Here is a 20005-nt window from a genome sequence, read left to right as displayed (position 1 = left end):
GCGGATGGAAGAACTCTCCCTCTCTCTCTCTGTCTCCTCTCTCCTCTCTCTGCCTCTCCTCTTTCTGTGTAATTCTGACTTTCAAGTAAAATAAATAAATCTTTAAAAGGAACAATGCTTTGCCTTACAACTTTGTTTCCTATTTAAAGACAAATGGTGGGGCCGACGCTGGTGCAGCAGGTTAAAGCCCTGCCCAGCAGCGCCCACATCCCATATGGCCGCCGGTTCAAGACCCGGCTGCTCCACTTCCAATCTAGCTCTCCACTATGGCCTGAGAAAGCAGTAGAATATGGCTCAAGTGCTTGAGCCCCTGCATCAACATGGGAGACCCAGAAGATCCTGGCTCCTGACTTTAGATCAGCTCAGCTTTGGCCACTGTGGTCATTTGAGGAGTAAACCAGTGGATGGAAGACCTCTCTCTCTGGTTCTACCTCTCTCTGTAACTCTTTCAAATAAATAAAATAAAATTTAAAAAAAAAAAGTAGAAATTCAGAGGGGAAGGGACCTTGTACAATCTCTTCATTTTTCCAGATGAGGAAACTGAGTACAGAAAGAAGCAAAGACTTGGCCAAGGTCACACAATCTGTCAGTTTACACATAAAGACGTGAGGTCCTGACTTTTTTTTTTTTTTTTAAGATTTATTTTATTAGGTAAAGCTGCCACCTGCCATGCCGACATCCCATATGGGTGGTGGTTCGAGTCCCAGCTGCTCCACTTCTGATCCAGCTCTCTGCTATGACCTGGGAAAGCAGTACAAGATAGCCCAAGTCCTTGGGCCCCTGCACCTGCGTGGGAGACCCGGAGGAGGCTCCTGGCTCCTGGCTTCAGATTGGTGCAGCTCCGGCCATTGTGGCCATCTGGGGAGTGAAGCAGCAGATGGAAGACCTCTCTCTCTCTCCCTCTCTCTCTCTCTCTCTCTGTGCCTCTCCTTCTCTCTCTGTGTAACTCTGACTTTCAAGTAAATAATAAATAAATATTTTTTTAAAAAAAGATTTTATTAGGCCCGAGTGGTTGCCAATAAAATGGGTGAGTTCACAAAACCTGGGAAAGTGGTGCTGGTCCTAGGCGAATGCTACTCAGGATGCAAAGCCATCATTGTGAAAAACATTAATGACGGCACCTCCAATCACCCCTGCAGCCATGCTCTGGTGGCTGGAATTGATCACTATCCCTGTAAAGTGACAACTGCCAGGGGCAAGAAAAAAATCACCAAGAGGTCAAAGATCAACTCTTTTGTGAAAGTTTTTAACTACAATCACCTCATGCCCACTAGGTACTCCATGCATATTCCCTTGGACAAAACTGGTCAACAAGGATATCTTCAGAAACCCAGCTCTTAAACGCAAGGCCTGACGAGAGGGAAGGTCAAATTTGAAGAGAGGTACAAGACTGGCAAGAACAAGTGATTCTCCCAGAAGCTGAGGTTTTAGATATTTTTTGGTTCCAGTCATTAAAAACTTTTTTAAAAAATACTTTATTTATTTAAAAAGTAGAGTTACAGAGAGAGAGGGAGAGACAAAGAGAGAGAGAGAGAGAGAGAGGGAGAGAGAGAGAGAGAGAGATCTTCCACCTGTTGGTTCACTGCCCAAATGGCAACAACCAGGTCTGAGCCATACTGAAGCCAGGAGCCTCATCCAGGTCTCCCTGAAGGATGCGAAGCCCAAGGACGGAGCCATCTTTTGCTGCTTTCCCAGGCACATTAGCAGGGTGCTGGATCGGAAGTAGAGCAACCAAGGCTCAAACTGGCCTCAGTTAAAGTGGAAGCTTAACTCATTATACCTACCGCTGGCTCTGGAGCCCTGACTTCTGACACTTCCCTCGGGTATCAATTTATCCAGCCCCACCAACACTGAACTTCAGCAGGCATGGAAGGAGGTGAATGGGGAGGAATCTGACTGGGGCAGAACTGATAGCCAATCACTTCGCTCCTGTAACTGATAACTGTCGTTATGGCAACAATCTCCTGGGTCACTATCTCCACAGAGATAGCTGCCATGGCAACCACCACCAGGGGCACCAACTTCCTGAGCCTTAAGATAAACCCACAAGCAAGCCTGTCGCAGGCCAGTGACCCAGATCAGAGCTCAGAGGATGAAAGGGACTTGCCCGACACCACACAGCAAGTTGGTGGCCGAGCCAGATTTCCTGAGTTCTCCTCCTCTCGGCAGCTGACACCCCAACTCCCGCCCCCGTTTTTCGGTGCTTCCCACATTCCTCCAGCCCTCAGTCAGGATCTCCTTCCCACGGCATCTCACCCTTGGCTGCCTGTCAGCCAGCTCATCCTCCTGGGAACGGGCTGACCTGAGCTTATCGTAGAACTCATCGCAGGGGTTTCAACATTCGCTGGGGCTCCCTGAAGACCAAAAAGCCTCCAACCCCGCCTTTGGCCGCCAAAGGAAGTGATGGCCAGTGGTGGAATTTCAGGCACCAAGCTCGGAGTTGAGGAGCAATTTTTGCACAGTCGGGCCCTGGCCATTATGTAATGCCAAAGAGAGCTGCTACCCCATTATGGAAAAAGCTCTGGGCTGGGGGGCCAAGAACCTGGATTCTAGTCCTACTCTGAGTCTGACGCCCTGTCTGGCTTTTACCTAGTCCCTTCTCCTCTCTGAGACTCGGTATTCTCACCAGAGAAATGGGAATGAAGGTAATATTCTCCTCACCACCACCACCATCACAACACTGCTGAAGACTAAAGGCAAGGCGTGGCCATGGTACCTCCCTGGTACCTCCCTTTGGAATAATGGACAATCCAAATGGAAAGGAGATTCCACACACAGGCAAGCACGTGGGCAAAAAACAGCGAAGTCACGAAGAATCTACGAGAGGTTAGCATGCTGGGGTGCAGCGATGATCGGAGCAGGCTGGAATATGCCGGGGTGAGTTGAAAAGATCACTGGTGGCCTGCACGACCCCCTTGGCCATGAGGCCGTCTCCTGCCTGGGCGACTCTGATCCTGTGGGGAAAAGTCGGGTAGGATGAGGAACGGCCTGAGGAGCCAAGCGTGCTCCAGGAAGTCATTCAAAAAATATTTATCAGATGCAACCTGAGCTATGCCACCTCGGGAAAACTATTTAACCTCTGCGTAGTTCAGATCCCCTTTATGTAAAATGAGGGCAAAGCAATGGCAGCCCCATGGAGTTAGTTTGTGTGCCAACTTAGTGTCCGCGCAGCGCGTAGCAAGCCTGTGCTCCATGAGTACACACTGCGATTACTGTGATAACTACTGAGTGTCTGCTAAGTGCCTGTCACAGTCCACACGGCAGACGGACAGCGTGAACTTGCATAATTCCTGCCTTCAAGGACTTCACAGCCTCACAGGGAAGACAAACCAGAAAAGAAAGAAAACTTCAGGGGCCCACGCCGTGGTACAGTAGGTTAATCCTCTGCCTGCAGTGCCAGCATCCCATATGGGTGCCGGTTGAGACGCAGCTGCTCCACTTCCGATCCAGCTCTCTGCTGTGGCCTGGGGAAGCAGTGGAATATGGCCCAAGTGCTTGGGCCCCTGCACCTGCATGGGAGACCGGGAAGAAACTCCTGGCTCCTGGCTTCGATTGGCACAGCCCCGGCTGTTGCGGCCATCTGGCGAGTGAACCAACGGAAGGAAGACCTTTGTCTCTCTCTCTCACTGTCACTCTACCTGTCAAATAAATAAATAAAATCTTTTTAAAAAAGAAAGAAAACTTCATAAAAACAGAAATCATAAAACAACAATGATAAAGTGTTGCATCAGATGTGAATTTTAACTGTCCAGCTCAGGTGTGCCAGAACTGTTCTTTATTTTTTTTCTGAAACCAAATTTATCCTCTCACCCTCCTCCCATCTTTCTGGACTGGAGGGAAATTTAATGTCCGTCCTCACTGCAGGTTACTGGCTTCCAGGAGACAAGGAGGGAAGCCAGGGGGCTCTCACTGGCACTGGACTACAGAGCCCAAGCCCTCAGTGCCCTTGATGTCCAGCAGCCCCTGTTCCCAAGCCAAGGGAGGACCCTGGGACTCTTGCTGCACGCAGGCTCGCCAGGCCTGGGTCCAACCTCCCCAGACACACTGGCTTTCCATCCCCACACTCTGGCCACCTCTTGGGCAGGAGAGGCCCCTGGTCAAGAATTCACTGAGCATCCTTTGCCTTACAGTTGCCAAGAGCTCCTTTCTCTTCCTATTCTTGCCTTCAGAAGCCATAACCCCCTCTCCGCTCCAAGGGTTGGCAAACTCGGAGTTGCCAGAGGCCAAGCAGCTAACAAAAAAGTGAGTCTTGGTGACCCGAGAGCACACACTCCACTTAGAGGAGCAGCTGAACTATCAGGCAGCATAGTCTGGTGATTAGGGGCTTGCTTTTTTTTTTTTTTTTTTTTGTAAGATTTACTTTGTTTATTTGAAAGGCAACGTTACAGAGAGAAGGAAAGTCTGACAGAAAGGCCTCCCATCCACTGGTTCACTCCCCAAATGGTGGCAACAGCCAGGGCTGAGCCAGGCCAAAGCCAGGAGCCATGTGCATGGCAGGGGTCCGAGTACTTGAGCCATCATCCACTGCTTTCCCAGACGCATCGGCAGGGAGCTGGATCGGAAGCACAGCAGCCGGTATGGAACGCTGGCATTGCAAGCGGCAGCTTAGGGGCCTGCGTTCTAGACTGTGCCGCCCAGGCTCAAATTCTGATTCTATTATTTGCTGTGAGTCCTTAAGCAGGTCACTTAACCTCTCTGTTGTCTAAACCATGAAAAAGAGTCATGCCTGCACTGGTAGGTGTGACAACTTCACATGAGAAAGCACAAGGACAAAGCCTGACATTAGGAGAAACTCAATACATATCAGTACAGGTCACGTGCAAATGCAGGGTCTAGATGGCCAGATGTTCCAAATAGCAAAAGAAGTCAGACATCCAAATTTCTATCGTGAAATTGCTCTATTTTTAAATTTTGTGAAAACAGCTTTTAAATCCTGGTGAAGGTCATACAAAACACAGGTGGGCTGGACTGGGCCTGTCGAGGCTGAGACCGGCAATGCCTCCTGTGCAGTGTTTAAGCTTTCAGAAAACAGAAGGCAGGAAGGAAGGCATCTTGGAGGCAGCCTCCACTTTGGACTCTCTGAGCAAATCTCCCTCAGCAAGAGGTCACAGAAAGAGAGGAGAAAAATAGAGCAAGAAAAACACAAATTAATGCATCAAATTACCCTGGTACGTAAATGCTATGTGCACTGGGAATTCTTTTTTTTTTTTTAAGTAGCTGAGACAAACAATAGGACAAGTGGTCAGAGAAGGTGTTGTTTAAGCTCAGATCCATGAGATGCCGGTACCTTAACAAAAAAGCAGGACGAGAGATCAGGCCAGGGGCACCTAGGTAAAGGGCCTGGGGCAGAAAAGAGCCTGATGCAAAATAGAAGAGCTATAACGAATGAGCTGGGCGGTTAGGCAGGGCAGCGCCATGATGAGGAACATGGAGTTATCTTGAGGGCAAAGGGGAGTTGCTAAAGGGTTTGAAGCCAAGAGTGTACGGAGGGGACTCCAATAGACAAATTAGGAAGCAGTTGAAATAGCCCAGGAGAGTTGATGTGGCTTGGATTGGCCAGCAGCTTAGGACAGGGACCGCATCAGACGTGTCTGACGTCAGTCTCAAAGTCGAAGGCTGGATCCAAGCCTCAGGGGCAGGCCTGCTGCTTCTGCCTAAGCCAGACAGCGGCCCCGCATAGCCGACACCCTCGGGCCCGCCTCGGACCCAGCCCCACGGCCCGGTGTGTTCACTGGCCTCGGCTGTCCTCTGCTGGCAGGAGAGGGCACTACAGCAAAGGCAGCGGCTCATCCCCCAAAAAACCAGAACCGACCCACTGGGGAAGGAAGCTTCGCCCCGATCTTGCTCCGCACCTCGGCGAATCTCATCTTCCACCCAGTGGGTCGCTCCGGAGCCCGGGGCTCGGTCTTCGCACCTCCTCCTCCCTCACTCCCGTCGGCGAGTCCTCGGCAGTCTATTTCCCAAATCCTAAATCATTCTAATTCCGAAATCAGAAACCTTCTCGACGCGCCTTCATCACGTCCACTTCCATCTCCACCAGCCCCACCCTGGCCGGGGCCACCTCCATTTCTTCTTTCACGGATTTATCCGCCTGGATTCTTTTCCCGGCCCCATTCCGTTTGCAGCCAGAGTGCCCGTGGTAGCCTGTGATTCCAGAACCCGTTCTCCTCGGTTGACGGCTCCTCGTACCGTTGCGGGTTGAACTAGATGAGAAGCCCCCGCAGCGCATGGCGGGCCCGGCGGCCGCGCGCTGCCCTCAGAGCCGCCCCTGTGCCCCGGCGGGGTCTCAGCCCCGCGCCACCGCACTGGCTCCTGTCCCGCCTTCATCCTCCCGCTCGTTTCTGTCTGCCCCTTCCCACGAACTTCTGTTCATTTCCAACGCAAAGCCGCGTGGCCGCCGCAGCCCCGGCCGGCAGGACGCTTCCGGTCGCGCGTGCCCCTGGGGCGGACGGTCCAGCCGTCGCCTCACCCACGGCCGGGCAGTCGCGCTCTCACCCGGACTCACGGCCCGGCTAACATCCCGCCGTCATTCCCGCCTGACGCGAGCCCCACGCACGCCACGCCTGAGGCGCCCCGCACGCCCTGGTCCCAGACCGCGCAGGAGCCTGGGAGTCGCGGGTCCCGTCGGCTGCCGGGGCCGCCGGCGAGTGCGAAGACAGCAAGCAAATCAAGACAGCGAGGAGGCAGAGGCTGCGCTGGGGTCGCGGGCAGCTCCGTGCCAGCCTGTCCCGGCCAGGCCTAGGTTAGTCACCTCTTCCGGGGTGGGGGGGGGGGGTTAAGAGCCGCTCCCAGCCAGGCTTCCGCCCGTGGAAAGGGCTCTGGCCACCCTCTGCAAATGCAGCCTCCATTCCCAAGTCAACAAACAACCAAGGGGACCCAGAAATGATGTCTTTGTCTTAAAGTCTTCAAGGATCTTCTGTTGTCCTTTGTGAATGTCGGCGGCAGAAGGAGGTAATCAGACTCCGGGTTCCAGTCGCGCTTCCGGCTAATGCACCCTGAGAGGCAGCAGGTACTTGGGTCCCTGCCACTCAGATGCACGACCCAGACTGGGTTCCCGGCTTCTGGCTTCAGCCTGGCTCAGCCCCAATGTTGCCAGAGTTTGGGGAATGAACCACTGGACAGAAACACACACTCTCCCCCGCTACACATACTTAGGATTATATTCATCCTGTACAGTAAACTGTCATCAGCATTTTCCACAAGGCCTCTATTTTTTTTTTTTTAAGATTTATTTATTTAAAAGGTAGAGTTACAGAGAGAGAGAGAGAGGTCTTCCATCCGCTAGTTCTCTCCCCAAATGGACGCAACTGCCAGAAATGCGCCAATCGGAAGCCAGGAGCCTGGAGCTTCTTCCAGGTCTCCCACATGGGTGCAGGGACCCAAGCACTTGGGCCATCTTCTGCTTTCCCAGCCCATAGCAGAGAGCTGGATAGGAAGTAGAGCAACTGAGACTCGAACTGACGCCCATATGGGATGCCGGCACTGTAGGCATTGACCTTACCCACTGTGCCACAGCGCTGGCCCCACGGCCTCTGTTTTATGTTCTCTCTGTTTTGTCTTGAAGATTTATTTATTTCTTTTAAAGTCAGAGTTAAAGAGAGGGAGAGATGGAGACAGATCTTCTATCCACTGATTGACTCCCAAGATGGCTGCAATGGCCAGGAATGAGCCATGCTGGAGCCAGGAACCAGGAGCTTCATCCAGGTTTCCCACAACGGTGGCAGGGTCCAAACACCTCGGCCATCTGCTGCTGCTTTTCCTAGGCTATTAGCAGGGAGCTGGATCAAATCAGAAGTGGAGCAGCCAGGACTTGAACCGGCACCCATATGGGATGTGGTGTTGCAGACAGTGGTGCCACCCGCTAAGCCCTGATATTTTTTTTTGTTTTAATCCCCAGCTCCCACTCTTGTTCCTTCCCTCCACAGGGAAGTGCTTGACACATATTCTCTAAAAAGCAAATTTCCATGCAGCCGTGTATATACTCTGCGATTCTATAAAACATGCTGTATATTTTCCTTTTCCTAATGCTCATCTCTATGCTTTAAAAAAAAAAAGATTTATTTATTGTAAAGAGTGACACAGAGAGAGTCAGAGATAGATATTCCACATACTAGTTCACTCCTCAAATGGCTGCAACAGCCAGAACAGGGCCAGACTGAAGCCAGGAGCCAGATCTCCCACGTGGGAGGCAGCAGCTCAAGCACTTGAGCCATCGTCTGCTGCTTCTCAGCCCATTAGCAGGCAGCTGGATTGGGAGCAGAGCAGCACGGATTCGAACTAGGCACACCAACATGGGATGCGGGCATCCCAAGCAGTGGCTTAACCTGTGCGCCACAAAGCCTGTCCCCAGATCTACATTTAAAAGACCTATTCATGTTGCTAAGGAGATTGTGAGGATGCTGCTGGAGCCATGCTGAGATCCCTTCACCAAATTGTGGTGGCCTCCCCAGGCTGTTGTACTGTCTGGAAACCACTCTCTTCTGTAGGGTGTCGTTGGCCAATGAGATGACCTCCCAGCTGGCCCCCAGACTATGGCCAATGACTGACAGATACAGGGCTCCCACCAAAGTCAAACAAGAACCCCCCACCACTGCCTCTGCTTCTAGTGAACATGACCCAGTGACTCACTACCCACCCCGACTCGTGGGCCTGCTTCCCGGAAGGTCTAAGGACTCACCAGAGGGGGCTGCCCTGCACAGCGGTTCATTTACAGCCAGTAAGGAGACCACGCGGAATCATTTCTGAAGCTGTGACTTCACAAGCAAGGGAAACAGGTATCTTTTCTTTTCAGGGAAAGTGAATACGGAAGAGGGGCAGCTTGTGCCATCACAAGTAGGGGTGGGTGCAAGTTCAGAAACACGTCCAACATAGCCTGTATGTTACAGTAATGGGGTGATGTCAGTATGAAAGTGAAGCAGAGGCGGCCTTTGGGTCCTTTCTGACCCATCTGCACAGGCACTGCTCCTGGAGTGGCTTCCAGACCCTGCCAGGATGGCTGGGGACTACATCTCTCCCTGGAAGCGGACTGAAAACCGGAAAGACAGCTCGAGAGAGCGTCAGGGGCTTGTAGCAGCTCAGCCATTCTTGAGACAGGAGCATGAAAACGTGCTACTGCAAGGGGCTCTATCAATAATTAGGCCAGAGCCGGCGCCGTGGCTCAATAGGCTAATCCTCCACCTTGCGGCGCCGGCACACCGGGTTCTAGTCCCGGTCGGGGCGCCGGATTCTGTCCCGGTTGCCCCTCTTCCAGGCCAGCTCTCTGCTGTGGCCAGGGAGTGCAGTGGAGGATGGCCCAGGTGCTTGGGCCCTGCACCCCATGGGAGACCAGGAAAAGCACCTGGCTCCTGGCTCCTGCCATCGGATCAGCGCGGTGCGCCGGCTGCAGCGGCGGCCATTGGAGGGTGAACCAACGGCAAAAGGAAGACCTTTCTCTCTGTCTCTCTATCTCACTGTCCACTCTGCCTGTCAAAAAAAAAAATAATAATAATTAGGCCATGACACAGGCCCAAACCAGGACACAGCATCCCCCTAACTGAGCACGCACTGTTGGATACGGCTTCGTCTTACTGTCTCGTATCCCAGAGGGAGCATGCAGCACATGCTATCTGTCTGGTCCCCCAGGGACTCACAACTCTCATTTCCCACTGCCATGCATGTGCACGTGCACACACACACACACACATACAACATTGCAGGGAAAGCCTGTACGTACCCCCTGGAAGACTTGGAAGAAATTCTAGAGAATTTCTGTAGAATCGTGGATGGAGCTAAAAAGAATTTGTTAGGAACAGCTCCATGCATACAGTTTTGGCCTCCAAAAACGTTTTCTCCCATGGGGATTCCAGCCCTGATGCAAGGAGTTACAGGGGCAGAGAAATTGTTTCTCCCTGTTTCTTTTATCAGTAAAGTCCCCGTGGTACTTGGTGGAGCTCTTTCCTGCTAGAAATGGAGGCAGTCAGGGTTGTGGAGTGAAGCAAAAAGTTAGGTGGAAGGAACAATACACCCATCCACTCATATTCATATTCATTGAGTACAAACATATTTAAGGGTCCTGTGGCTGCAGCAGATAACAAGAGCAGTCATAGAGTTTTACTGCTCTTCTACTTTCTCTCACATGGGTCAAGACCATAGGGCCAGGGCCAGGATATGGCACAGCAAGTTAAAGCCACCACTTGGTATGCCTGTATCCCAAATGGAAGTGCCTGGTTCAAGTCCTGACTGATCCACTTCCAGTCCAGCTCCCTGCTAATGTGCCTGGGAAAGCAGAGAAAGATGGCCCAACTGTTTGGGCCCCTGCACCCACAAGAGAGACCCAAAAGAAGTTTCTGGCTCCTGGCTTTGGCCTTGCCCAGCTCTGGGCATTGTAGCCATTTGGGGAATGAACCAGCGGATGGAAGCTCTGTGTGTGTGTGTGTGTGTGTGTGTGTGTGTGTGTCTGTCTGTCTGTCTGTCTGTCTTTCTCTCTGTAACTCTTTCAAATAAACAAATATATCTTTTTGTAAAAAAAAATTGGTTTGATCCAGAATCCAATCAAAGCTGAAACATTGCATTTGGTTTTCATTTCTCTTCAGTCTCCTTTTAATGTAGGATTTTTTTGTCTAGAACTGTTGTTTTTGTTTGTGTGTTGTTGCTTTGTTTGGCTTTGGTTTGAGTTTTGTCTTTCATGGCACTACTATTTTTTTAAAAGTTCATGGTATAGAAAATGCCACCATCTGGACCTTCCTGATGTTTCCTGAGGTTCCCCCAAGCAGATGTGTGTGACACATGTTGGGCGTGTTGGGCATAGCACAGGTGATGTGTCCCCCTCCACTGCTTGCCTTTTGCCATTCTGACTCATTGCTGGTGATGCGAGTTTGATCCCTCGGTTAAGGGAGCATCCTCCAGGGCCCTTCGCTGTAAGGCAGTTCTTTCCTCTGTCATTAGTGAGTGGTCAGCAGGTAACACCTTAAGGCTGTGTGACGATCCTGCTCAACCACCTTCCTCCTAACAGGCTGGCACCCACTGATGATGCAAGCTTGCTACTCTAGGAACTGTTTAGACATTTAATACTGCATGCAAGTGTGTGTGTGTGTGTGTGTGTGTGTGTGGACACATGAGTATATGAGAGAAAACTGCGAAGTCTGAAATCCATTCACAGTGACCAAACACAATAATAAATGCAAACGGAGGGAGCTGCCTCTTTCCCTGGAACAAATATTTGGCAATTTATTCGCCCAGCCTCTAAGCAGGCTCGGTTCAGAAGTGACCCCAGAGTGGAGACCTCCTAAGAGGGGCTTCGGGGCACCCATCCTCAGCCTCCTGGGAGCATCAAGACTCGGCTCCAAGGCAGGAACCAACCTTCCAGACAGAGACTTGATGAGAGCTTTCTGAACTTGGCTTAGCCCCTCACTTCTCTCCTCTCGGGAGTGTAAGAGGAGACGGCTGGATCTCCTCAAGCCAAACTCACTCAAGTGCCCAGCCCACCTGGAAGCCGACGTGTCTCCAATTTCCTTTCCTGTGTTCTCAGACAAGGAGACTCGGAGGCGCGGGGCCTGGTTGCCAGGCAGATGCTGTGGCCTGAATTATTGATGGCTGAATTCATCAGGCACACTGCCTTCACCCATCCCTTTGGGCTGTGTCCAGTTTATAGAAAAGCGGAGCCTCAAACAACCCCTCTTGGCCCAGAAGCTACTGTCTCTGGTCCAGATTCCTGTGGTTCATTTTCCTCTTCTGCAAAATAGGACCAACCGCTGCTACTGGTGTTCCTGGGTTGGAAAAAGCACAAAGTTACTCGTGCATCCTTTGACTGCCCCTCTGTACTCACAGCCACCCCTCGGCTTCCCAAACCCCGGCCAGTCACTAATTTGTTCTCCATCCATTCCTTCAAGGTGGGTTTGAATCCTTTCCATTTTAATCTGGCCCACCTCTTAAAGGAATGAATAACCCCCACCCCAAACAAGTGCATCTTGTCTTTCAGACTATCAAACACATCTCCCAAGATGGCAGCTCCCCGGGCTGTCATTCACACTTGCTCTTCACCCCTGCCTGACTGCACACCTGCGTCGCTGGTCACGGTTTACAGGCATGAGTTTGTCTTCTACCTTTCTTCCCCCTGCCATACGCACATCTTTTTGGAGAGCAGAAACTGGATCTTCTTCACGTATGTTTCCCTCACAAGGATGAATCCAATATTTCCCTGTACAGAATAGTCATGGACTAAATAGTGCATTTTCCTGCTTTCTGAAAAGCTATCTAAATATGCTATAAGAAAACAGTCAAGCACAACACGATTTTTAAAAAATAGACGAGAAAGTTGAAAAAAGCAGAAAGGTGCAGGTAGGGTAGTAAGGTGAATCAGGGTGAGGTTGGCAGATTACGGAAAATAGCTCACTGCTCAGGGGGGATGCAGCTTTGACACTGACTTCCCAGGAACCAGTGGGAAGAGGGAAATGAAAAGAAAAATGTACAGTATCTAGCATTTACTACGTCTTCCAAGTTTCCCACTCCTGTCTCTTAACAGACCCTGCCCATCAGAAGAAGAGACTGGGCCTGGGGAGTGAAATGACTTGGCCCAGGCTGCACAGCCGTAAAGGGACAAACAGAGGCCCAAGGCTCACATCACTCATTCTTGCGTTTACTTGTATAACACTGGCTAAGCACCTCTGTACGCCAGGTCCTGTCCTCCCTACTATTCCAAATACATGTGGCCTGACTCAGTGGAGGAGATTCAAGTTCAAGTTGCCAAATCAAGCTACCCAGGCCGAATCTGTGGCTCCCACAGGAGAATTCCTTTCTTTACCACCTGCATGAGTGTCCCATGCATTTCCCAGTTCTACCTCTAATACGAAGGGGAATGGATAGAGGCAGGGGACCCTGAAGGACAGGCTAGGGGGAAAAAGCTGTCAGCAGGCAGAAGGGGGAGTTTCAGTGATGGCCCAGGTGCAGAGGGGCAGGAATAGTGAGAAGGGTGATAAAGGCAGGTGTGGGTGCGGGAAATAACCCCCTGACTTGGAATCAAGAGAACTCTGAGTCCTGACTCTGCTGTTGGCAGGCTGTATAAGCCCTTGGGTGTTCAGTTTCCTCATCTACAAAATGAAGCTAAGGGGTGTCCTACCTACGCCAAAGACTTATCCTGAAAATCAAATGAGATGTGCATTCACTCAGCGCTCAATGAGCACATACCATGTGCCAGACACTGTGCCAGGGACTTAAAATTCAGCAGTGAAATAGTGCAGATCTGGCTTCTGCCTTCATGGAACATATACTCCAACAGAGAAGACATGTATTAAATGAATAATAACCCAGAAATGTAGGATATATCACTTTCTTGCATAACACCCTTGACCATCTTCATGTTACTGTGAGATGATTCATGCCAGCTCTCTCTTTATTCCCCTCTGAACACCCCTATCATCTTTGGGTCCTCCAGCTCACTGGGCCCTTTGTCCATACCCCTACCTGGAACTGTTGTCCATTGGCTGGCTCCTCTCTTACCCTTTAGTTGTCAGACTTCCTTTGGGCACCCACCCAAGGTAGTTTCCTTCCCAGCATAGTTTCCTCTTTTTAATTCACTGCCTAGACCCACGTTTGTCTCATTTATAGTACTTAGATTCCTAGAGCCTAGCCTAGCACCTCTTATGTCCTAGGTATCCAATAACAATTCACTGAATGGATATATATGTTTACAAATGTATGGAGATGCAGTAGATGGATTGTAGACAAGAAAATATTCAGGGGCCGGCACTGTGGCATATTGGGTAAAGCCACCACCTGCAGTGTCAGCATCCCATATGAGCGCCAGTTCAAGTCCCAGCTGCTCCACTTCCGACACAGCTCTGCTATGACCTGGGAAAGCAGTGGAAGATGGCCCAAGTCCTTGGGCCCCTGCACCCATGTGGGAGACCCGGAGGAAGCTCCTGACTCCTGGCTTCAGATAGGCCCAGCTTTGGCTGCTGCAGCCATTTGGGGAGTGAACCAGCAGATGGAAGACTCTCTCTCTTCCCCCCCACCCTATCTCTCTTTAACTCTGCCTTTCAAATAAAAAATAAATAAATCTTTGAAAATAAATAAAGAAGGGCCGGCGCCGTGGCTCAACAGGCTAATCCTCCGCCTTGCGGCACCGGCACACTGGGTTCTAGTCCCAGTCGGGGTGCCGGATTCTGTCCCGGTTGCCCCTCTTCCAGGCCAGCTCTCTGCTGTGGCCAGGGAGTGCAGTGGAGGATGGCCCAAGTGCTTGGGCCCTGCACCCCATGGGAGACCAGGAGAAGCACCTGGCTCCTGCCTTCGGATCAGCGCGATGCGCCGGCCACAGCACGCCGGCTGCAGCGTGCTGGCCGCGGCGGCCATTGGAGGGTGAACCAGCGGCAAAAGGAAGACCTTTCTGTCTCTCTCTCTCACTGTCCACTCTGCCTGTCAAAAAAAAAAAAAAAAAAAGGAAAGAAAGAAAGAAAATATTCATGGTGATTGCCTTCAAGAAGGTAGGCCAAGAACCTGTTGCTTATTTTTTGTGTTGTTGGATTTTTACCCCTTGCATAAAACTTTGTTTCAAAAAATAAATATTAAAAATAAGCATTACACATAGAGGGAGTTTCTTCCAATTGTGATAAGACCCACGAAATTTATAAACTGTCCAGGTGATAAACTATTATTGACAGATTCATAGTCGGCTCTCAGAATGTTTGGAAACGCCAAGCTCCCCTGCCGTCTTTCGCTTCACTTTTCCTCTATTTATCTCTATTAAGTTGCCATGTGGCACATAGCTACACACTAACCTCTTACAGGTTTATATTTTATTTATTTTGTTCATCTGATTATCTTCCAACCCCCTCCCACTCACCTCACAAAAATGCAAACTCCGTGAGGACGGGGACGAATTTCTGTCTGAGTTGTGTCCCTGGCGCTTAGGGCCATGTCTGACATATAGGGACACTCAATAAATATTTAAAGAGCGAATGAACAACTCAACACTGAATGAAGGCACGCATGAAAAAGCAAATTCTCAGTCATCAGGAGGATGAGGCGTTGTGGGGAGTGGGACAGCCTGCGACGGCAGAGGCGACTGGGGCCGAGGAATGGGATCCTCAGGGCACCCTCGGACACATGCAGCGACCCGGGCTCCTTTCCCGACCAGTACCAAGTCGCTTAGCAACCCGCCGCCCTGCCCTCCGCCACCGCTAGAGGGCGAGCGGGCGGGGACACGTGAACGCGCGCGTGTGCGTGCGTGCGTGGGCGCGCTCGTGCGCGGCGCGCGGCGGCGAGGAAGGCACGTCACTTCCTGTTTCTTTAGGGGAACGTGGCTTTCCCCGCAGCGCCCGTGTCTCCCTCTGCGTTGGTGCTGCAGCGGCTGGAGCTGGAGTCGGATCCCCAGCGCAGCCTCGCCATGGACTCGGCCCTCAGCGACCCGCATAACGGCAGCGCCGAGACTGGCAGCCCAGCCAACGGCACGACGCGGCCGCCTTCCACGCCCGAGGGCATCGCGCTGGCCTACGGCAGCCTCCTGCTCATGGCGCTGCTGCCCATCTTCTTCGGCGCCCTGCGCTCGGTGCGCTGCGCCCGCGGCAAGGTAGGGTCGGCGGCAAAACTGGGCGCTCTCTGCTCCTGTCCCAGACACGCCCGGCACGGACCGGTCCTTTCCCAGGCGGGACGGTCAGCAATGGTCACCACCGTTCCCTCCACCCCGCGCCCGCATCCTGACACCTTCCTCAAACAGGAGTTGGTTTCCACCCCGACCCGGACGCTGACACAGGCCTCCCGGTGCGTCCCGCCGCGGTTAGGGGCGCTGGGGGCCCGACCCTCGCACTGCGGGGGCCCAGCCGAGCCGGCCCCACCCTCCCTCTGGGACATCCCACCTGGGACAGGCACCCCATCCCAGACTCCGGGCCCGCCCCCATCTGATCCGCAGAGCTCTTGTTGGGCGTCCATCAGGAGTCCTGCCTCCCTCCGCCCCACGGCCAGTTCCAGCATCCAGATCCAGTCCCGTCTCACTGGAATCGTGCTCCCCTAAACCCCCGTCCCAGGCCCTCCACAGCAGTGACCCCAGGAAAACAGCCTCAGCCCAAACCCCACCTTTTTTTTTTTTCCTTTGTGTTCTGAAATTGATTCCAGTTAGCTGGGTCCTCAGAAACTGGAAGCTGGATACCTCTACTCTTGAACCCAGCGTAAACCCCTTACTTTGTTGGCTTCTGCTTCCTGACCGCTCATCAGCTTTGAACCTAAACCAGCCAAAGGCCAGATCCCGTCCCTGACCCCTTCCCACCCCAGCCCCTGCCTCTGCCTCAGAGGAGCCCCTCTCCCCTTCCCCTACTGCCATCCCCCCTCCAGCCTAGGCCTGCCGACTGAACTGAGCCCCCGCTGGCCTCTCTCGCAAGACTGGGCCAGCCCCCATCCCTGGCCTGCCTTGGTCTCTGTCCCATTGGATACCTGAGAGGACTCCAACACCTTCCACTGCCTGTGGCCATTGCCCCAGTCGCTTCTCATCTGGCACTCTTCCTCCCCACCCACCCCAACCTGCCCTCCTGTGGCTTCTCAGACCTGAAGTTGGACCCAAGAGGAAGCTGGCTTACCAAACAGGGCAGGCCCACAGAGCAGCTGCCGCTTTGGAAACTGCTCGAGTTGAGGTTCTCGTAGCAATACCAAGCTTGAGCAGCAGCTGGGGCTCACCTCCTTTCTTCCCCGGGAGCAGAGCGCGCCACTGCCGCCTGGCTGTCCGTGGTCAGGCAGGGCTTAGGCTGAGAGGCTGTGACCCCTTTCAGGCGACCTTAAGTCTCTGCCGTGCCTGTGTGAGGCACACGTTCCATGCAGAAAGACCTTCTGAATAGACCAGGACAGGGGAGGCAGCATGACCTGAGTTTGGGCAGTTCCCCCTGAGTGGCTGCCCCTGTCTGAGTTCTCCTTGGCACGTGCTGCCCAAGGATCACCCATCTCTTCAGAGCACACCTTCCGGGTAGCACTAGTTCCTGGACTGTCGCTCTTTGCTAGAGTGAAGAACCCTGCGAGGGCTGACGAGGTCAGAGCCCTGGCCGGGGGAAGAATGACCTGGTCTGTGCTTGCAATGCGAGCGATGCTGCAGGATTCAGGGAGAGGGGTCGAGCATGTGTGCAGCAGGGACACAGAGAGCCGGGGAAGCAGGAAGGTGCCAGGCAGGTCAGGAAGCAGTGGAGGTCTGGTGTGGACGGGGCAGGAGGCGTGGACAGAAGAGAGTGTTAGTACTGAAGTGCCTCCCGGGAGCATGTCCTGCCGAGCGGCGGCCTGGGACACTGGGAGATCACGGCCAGCACCTGGCCTTTAGCAGCCGGGGTGCCCAGGGCACCTGAGTGTGGCAGGCAGCCCGATTCATTGTCCTCGTCGCGCAGGACAAGAAACTGAAGGCCAAGGACTGACTGCCAAAGGCGGCAGGACCGGGTGTGCCTGGTGCTGCTGCAGGGCTCGCTCCGCATCGGCGCCTCTGAAGACCCCTGACAGCAGCACTTTGGCCTAGGAGCAGGGCAGGCCAGAGACGTCCTTCCCTACCGTGAGCTCATTCCAAGCTTGCTCACTTGGCAAAGGGAAAAGTCGGTGTGGGGACCCAGGGATCTGGGCTGCCCGCTGTGTTAGACCCCAAAGCCAGCCGAGAAGAGGGCGTGTGAGGATAGGACTCTCCCAGGGGTGGGAGTGTCCGAGACAGCAGAGCTCAGGTGGGGTCTTGGGGGTGAGGAGGGGGAGCGTGCGGGAACGGGGCAGGGGGAAGGAGCCCTCAGAGCAGCAGGCGCCTGGTGCCCAGCCCGTCAGACACCTTCCCCTGGGAGGGAGTGAGTGTGGCCACGCAGGGTTGGTGCCGTGGCCCTTGAGCTGAGCACAGAGGAGCCCCTGCACCAAAAGACTACGAGGGCCTGCTCTGTGCCTTGCCAAAGAGAAACAGGTGTGCCCAGCCGCCAGCTGGATGGAGTCTGGTGCAGCTCCAGAGCCGGCAGCAGTGGCGTGTGTGAATGGGTGAGACCTGAGCGGGCACCGCAGAGGGCGGGCAGGAGACAGGAAGATGCCGGGGAGCCTGTGGGATCTGGGGCTGGCATCCGCTTGTAGTTACAGCAGCACCGCGCCCCGTGAGGAGTTCAGCGCAGAGGCAGAAGGGAGCGCCTCCTCGGTCCTCTTCCTTGGAAAAGCCCAGCCAGCTGTTTAGTGTGTCACATCCCGGGATGTTTTTTGTGGACGGACAGACATGTGTTGTATGTGCCTGTGTGTGTGTAGATGGGTGAATTTGTTTTGTCAAGATGGAACAGTGCAGTACTTACTGCTCTGTATCTTGATTTTGTTGTCCTTTTACAATGTGTCCTGGTCCTTTTCCTGTGTTAACACTTGTAGCTCTGCCACATCTTTTCTTTAAAAAAAAAAAAAAAGATTTATTTATTTATTCGAAAGTCAGAATTATGCAGAGAGAGGAGAGGCAGAGAGAGAAGAGAGAGGTCTTCATCCGATGGTTCACTCCCCATGTGACCACAACGGCCGGAGCTGTGCCAATCAGGAGCCAGGAGCTTCCTCCGGGTCCCCCATGCGGGTGCAGGGGCCCAAGGACTTGGACCATCTTCTACTGCTTTCCCAGGCCATAGCAGAGAGTTGGATGGGAAGTGGAGCAGACGGGACTCGAACCGGCGCCCTTATGGGATGCTGGCGCTTCAGGTCAGGGTATGAACCCACTGTGCCACAGCACCAGCCCCTGCCACATCGTTTCATGGCAGGAGAGTGGGAGATAAGGGAATACACGTCCATGGTTCAGGATTCAGATGCTCAGGAGCGCAGTCTCCCACCGCAGCTGCCCTCCGCACAGGCAGCCCCTGTCACCTGCCCTAGCTAGTCATCCAGAGGTTTTGTCCTTCACACGTAAACAAGTATGGCTTTAGCTCCGTTTTTGTTCTGTAGACCCTGTGTTTTGCACCGTGGCCCTTTTTCACCACCTATCCCTGTGTTGGAGGTCAGACCAGGCCAGTCTGTGTAGTACTTCTTCAGCAAAGGAGGTGGGGGCCTGCCTGCACCCCCCAGTTTAAAGTGCAGGTTCTCAAAGCGTGGTCACCGCAGGGCGGCATCAGCATCTGCGTCACTGGGGAGCATGCCAGAACCAGATTGGGAACCAGAAACTGGAGGGGGGCCCAGCTGTACATGTTTTAACAAGCCCTCCTGACCCACACCCGAGTGTGAAAACAGCAGGTTTAGAGGCCTCCACTAGTCATTTAGGTTGCCCGAGTCTTTGGCTGCCACAAACCATGCTGAAATTAATGTTCATATCCATTTTGCTACTTTCCATTTGTGTATTTAATAAGTTTCTCACAGTTGATTGCTGGGTCAAAAGCTATGTGCTTTTTATTTAGATTTTACAATTGACCCATCATCGAGGTTGTATCCATTCATCCTGCCACCAGCAGTGGGCCTGATTTCATGCTTAATGGCTGCATTCTGGTCCATTCTCCGGGGCAGTTTGGGGCAGGCTTGTGGTGCAGTCAGGTGTGGGCTGTAGAAAGGGCCCGTGGCACCATAGGTGGTAGGAGGAGGAGGGTGTGGTGGTGGCGACTGGGGTAAGCGGTGAGCTCAGGAAATGTTCAGGAAGTAGAATCTTTGTGAGGTGAGAGGTGTGGTGGTGAGGACAGGGCCCCCGGGGCCCTCAGCGGGGATGGCTGAGTAAGAGTGCTCCAGGAATTCCAGGTGGTATCTAGGGCATGGCCTGGAAGCAGCGCTCCCAGCCCTCGTGCCAATGGCTGGGAGCTGGGCATCTGTCTTCCCTTCCTGCCTTTGCTTCTGCCCTGATAACTCGGGTATCTCAAATGTCACTGGAAACTGAATTGTTTCTGCTATGTGTGTCAGCTTTTTTCCCTACTCTTTGTGTTCCAAGAGCTATTGTATTTGCATAGACGCATGGTTAAAAAATCCGAGTTGTATTTGTAGAGAACCCCAACAACTTTTAGTATTCTTGTGGTTGCAAAGATCAGCTCTTCCATTACTTTCAGGATTTTGTTCTCAGAAAGGTCAGAGGCCCCCTAAGCATCTTGTCACACTTTGCCAG

At 52.9% G+C, this 20005-nt stretch overlaps 1 protein-coding gene, 1 long non-coding RNA gene and 1 pseudogene across 4 annotated transcripts in view; 2 read left to right on the top strand and 1 right to left on the bottom strand.

The window, feature by feature from the left end:
* The first annotated feature begins 846 nt into the window (after positions 1-846).
* LOC100353254 (large ribosomal subunit protein eL27-like) lies at positions 847-1431 on the top strand (annotated as a pseudogene).
* A 9011-nt stretch (positions 1432-10442) lies between these two features.
* Positions 10443-15212, bottom strand: LOC103348207 (uncharacterized). The gene is made up of 3 exons (XR_516646.4): positions 14816-15212; positions 12037-12175; positions 10443-11744 (listed from the first exon to the last, which is right to left on the bottom strand). It is a non-coding gene; the product is annotated as an uncharacterized lncRNA (long non-coding RNA).
* An 8-nt stretch (positions 15213-15220) lies between these two features.
* The window catches only part of HM13 (histocompatibility minor 13), a 42198-nt gene continuing 37413 nt past the window's right edge, over positions 15221-20005 (top strand). For 2 of the 3 annotated variants that reach the window (XR_516645.4, XM_002710862.5), the window contains exon 1: positions 15221-15541. Coding sequence is in view for 2 of the 3 variants with exons in the window: in XM_002710862.5 (XP_002710908.1) it covers positions 15359-15541 (183 nt within the window). In the remaining variant the exon portion in view is untranslated. The remainder of the gene's footprint in view (positions 15542-20005) is intronic. The other variant, XM_002710863.5, reaches the window with a different exon arrangement.

This window comes from Oryctolagus cuniculus, chromosome 11 (assembly GCF_964237555.1).
Source record: "Oryctolagus cuniculus chromosome 11, mOryCun1.1, whole genome shotgun sequence".
Classification (NCBI taxonomy): domain Eukaryota; kingdom Metazoa; phylum Chordata; class Mammalia; order Lagomorpha; family Leporidae; genus Oryctolagus; species Oryctolagus cuniculus.
The sequence above is the reverse complement of the archived record's forward strand: the minus strand, read 5'-3'. Positions and strand labels throughout refer to the sequence as shown.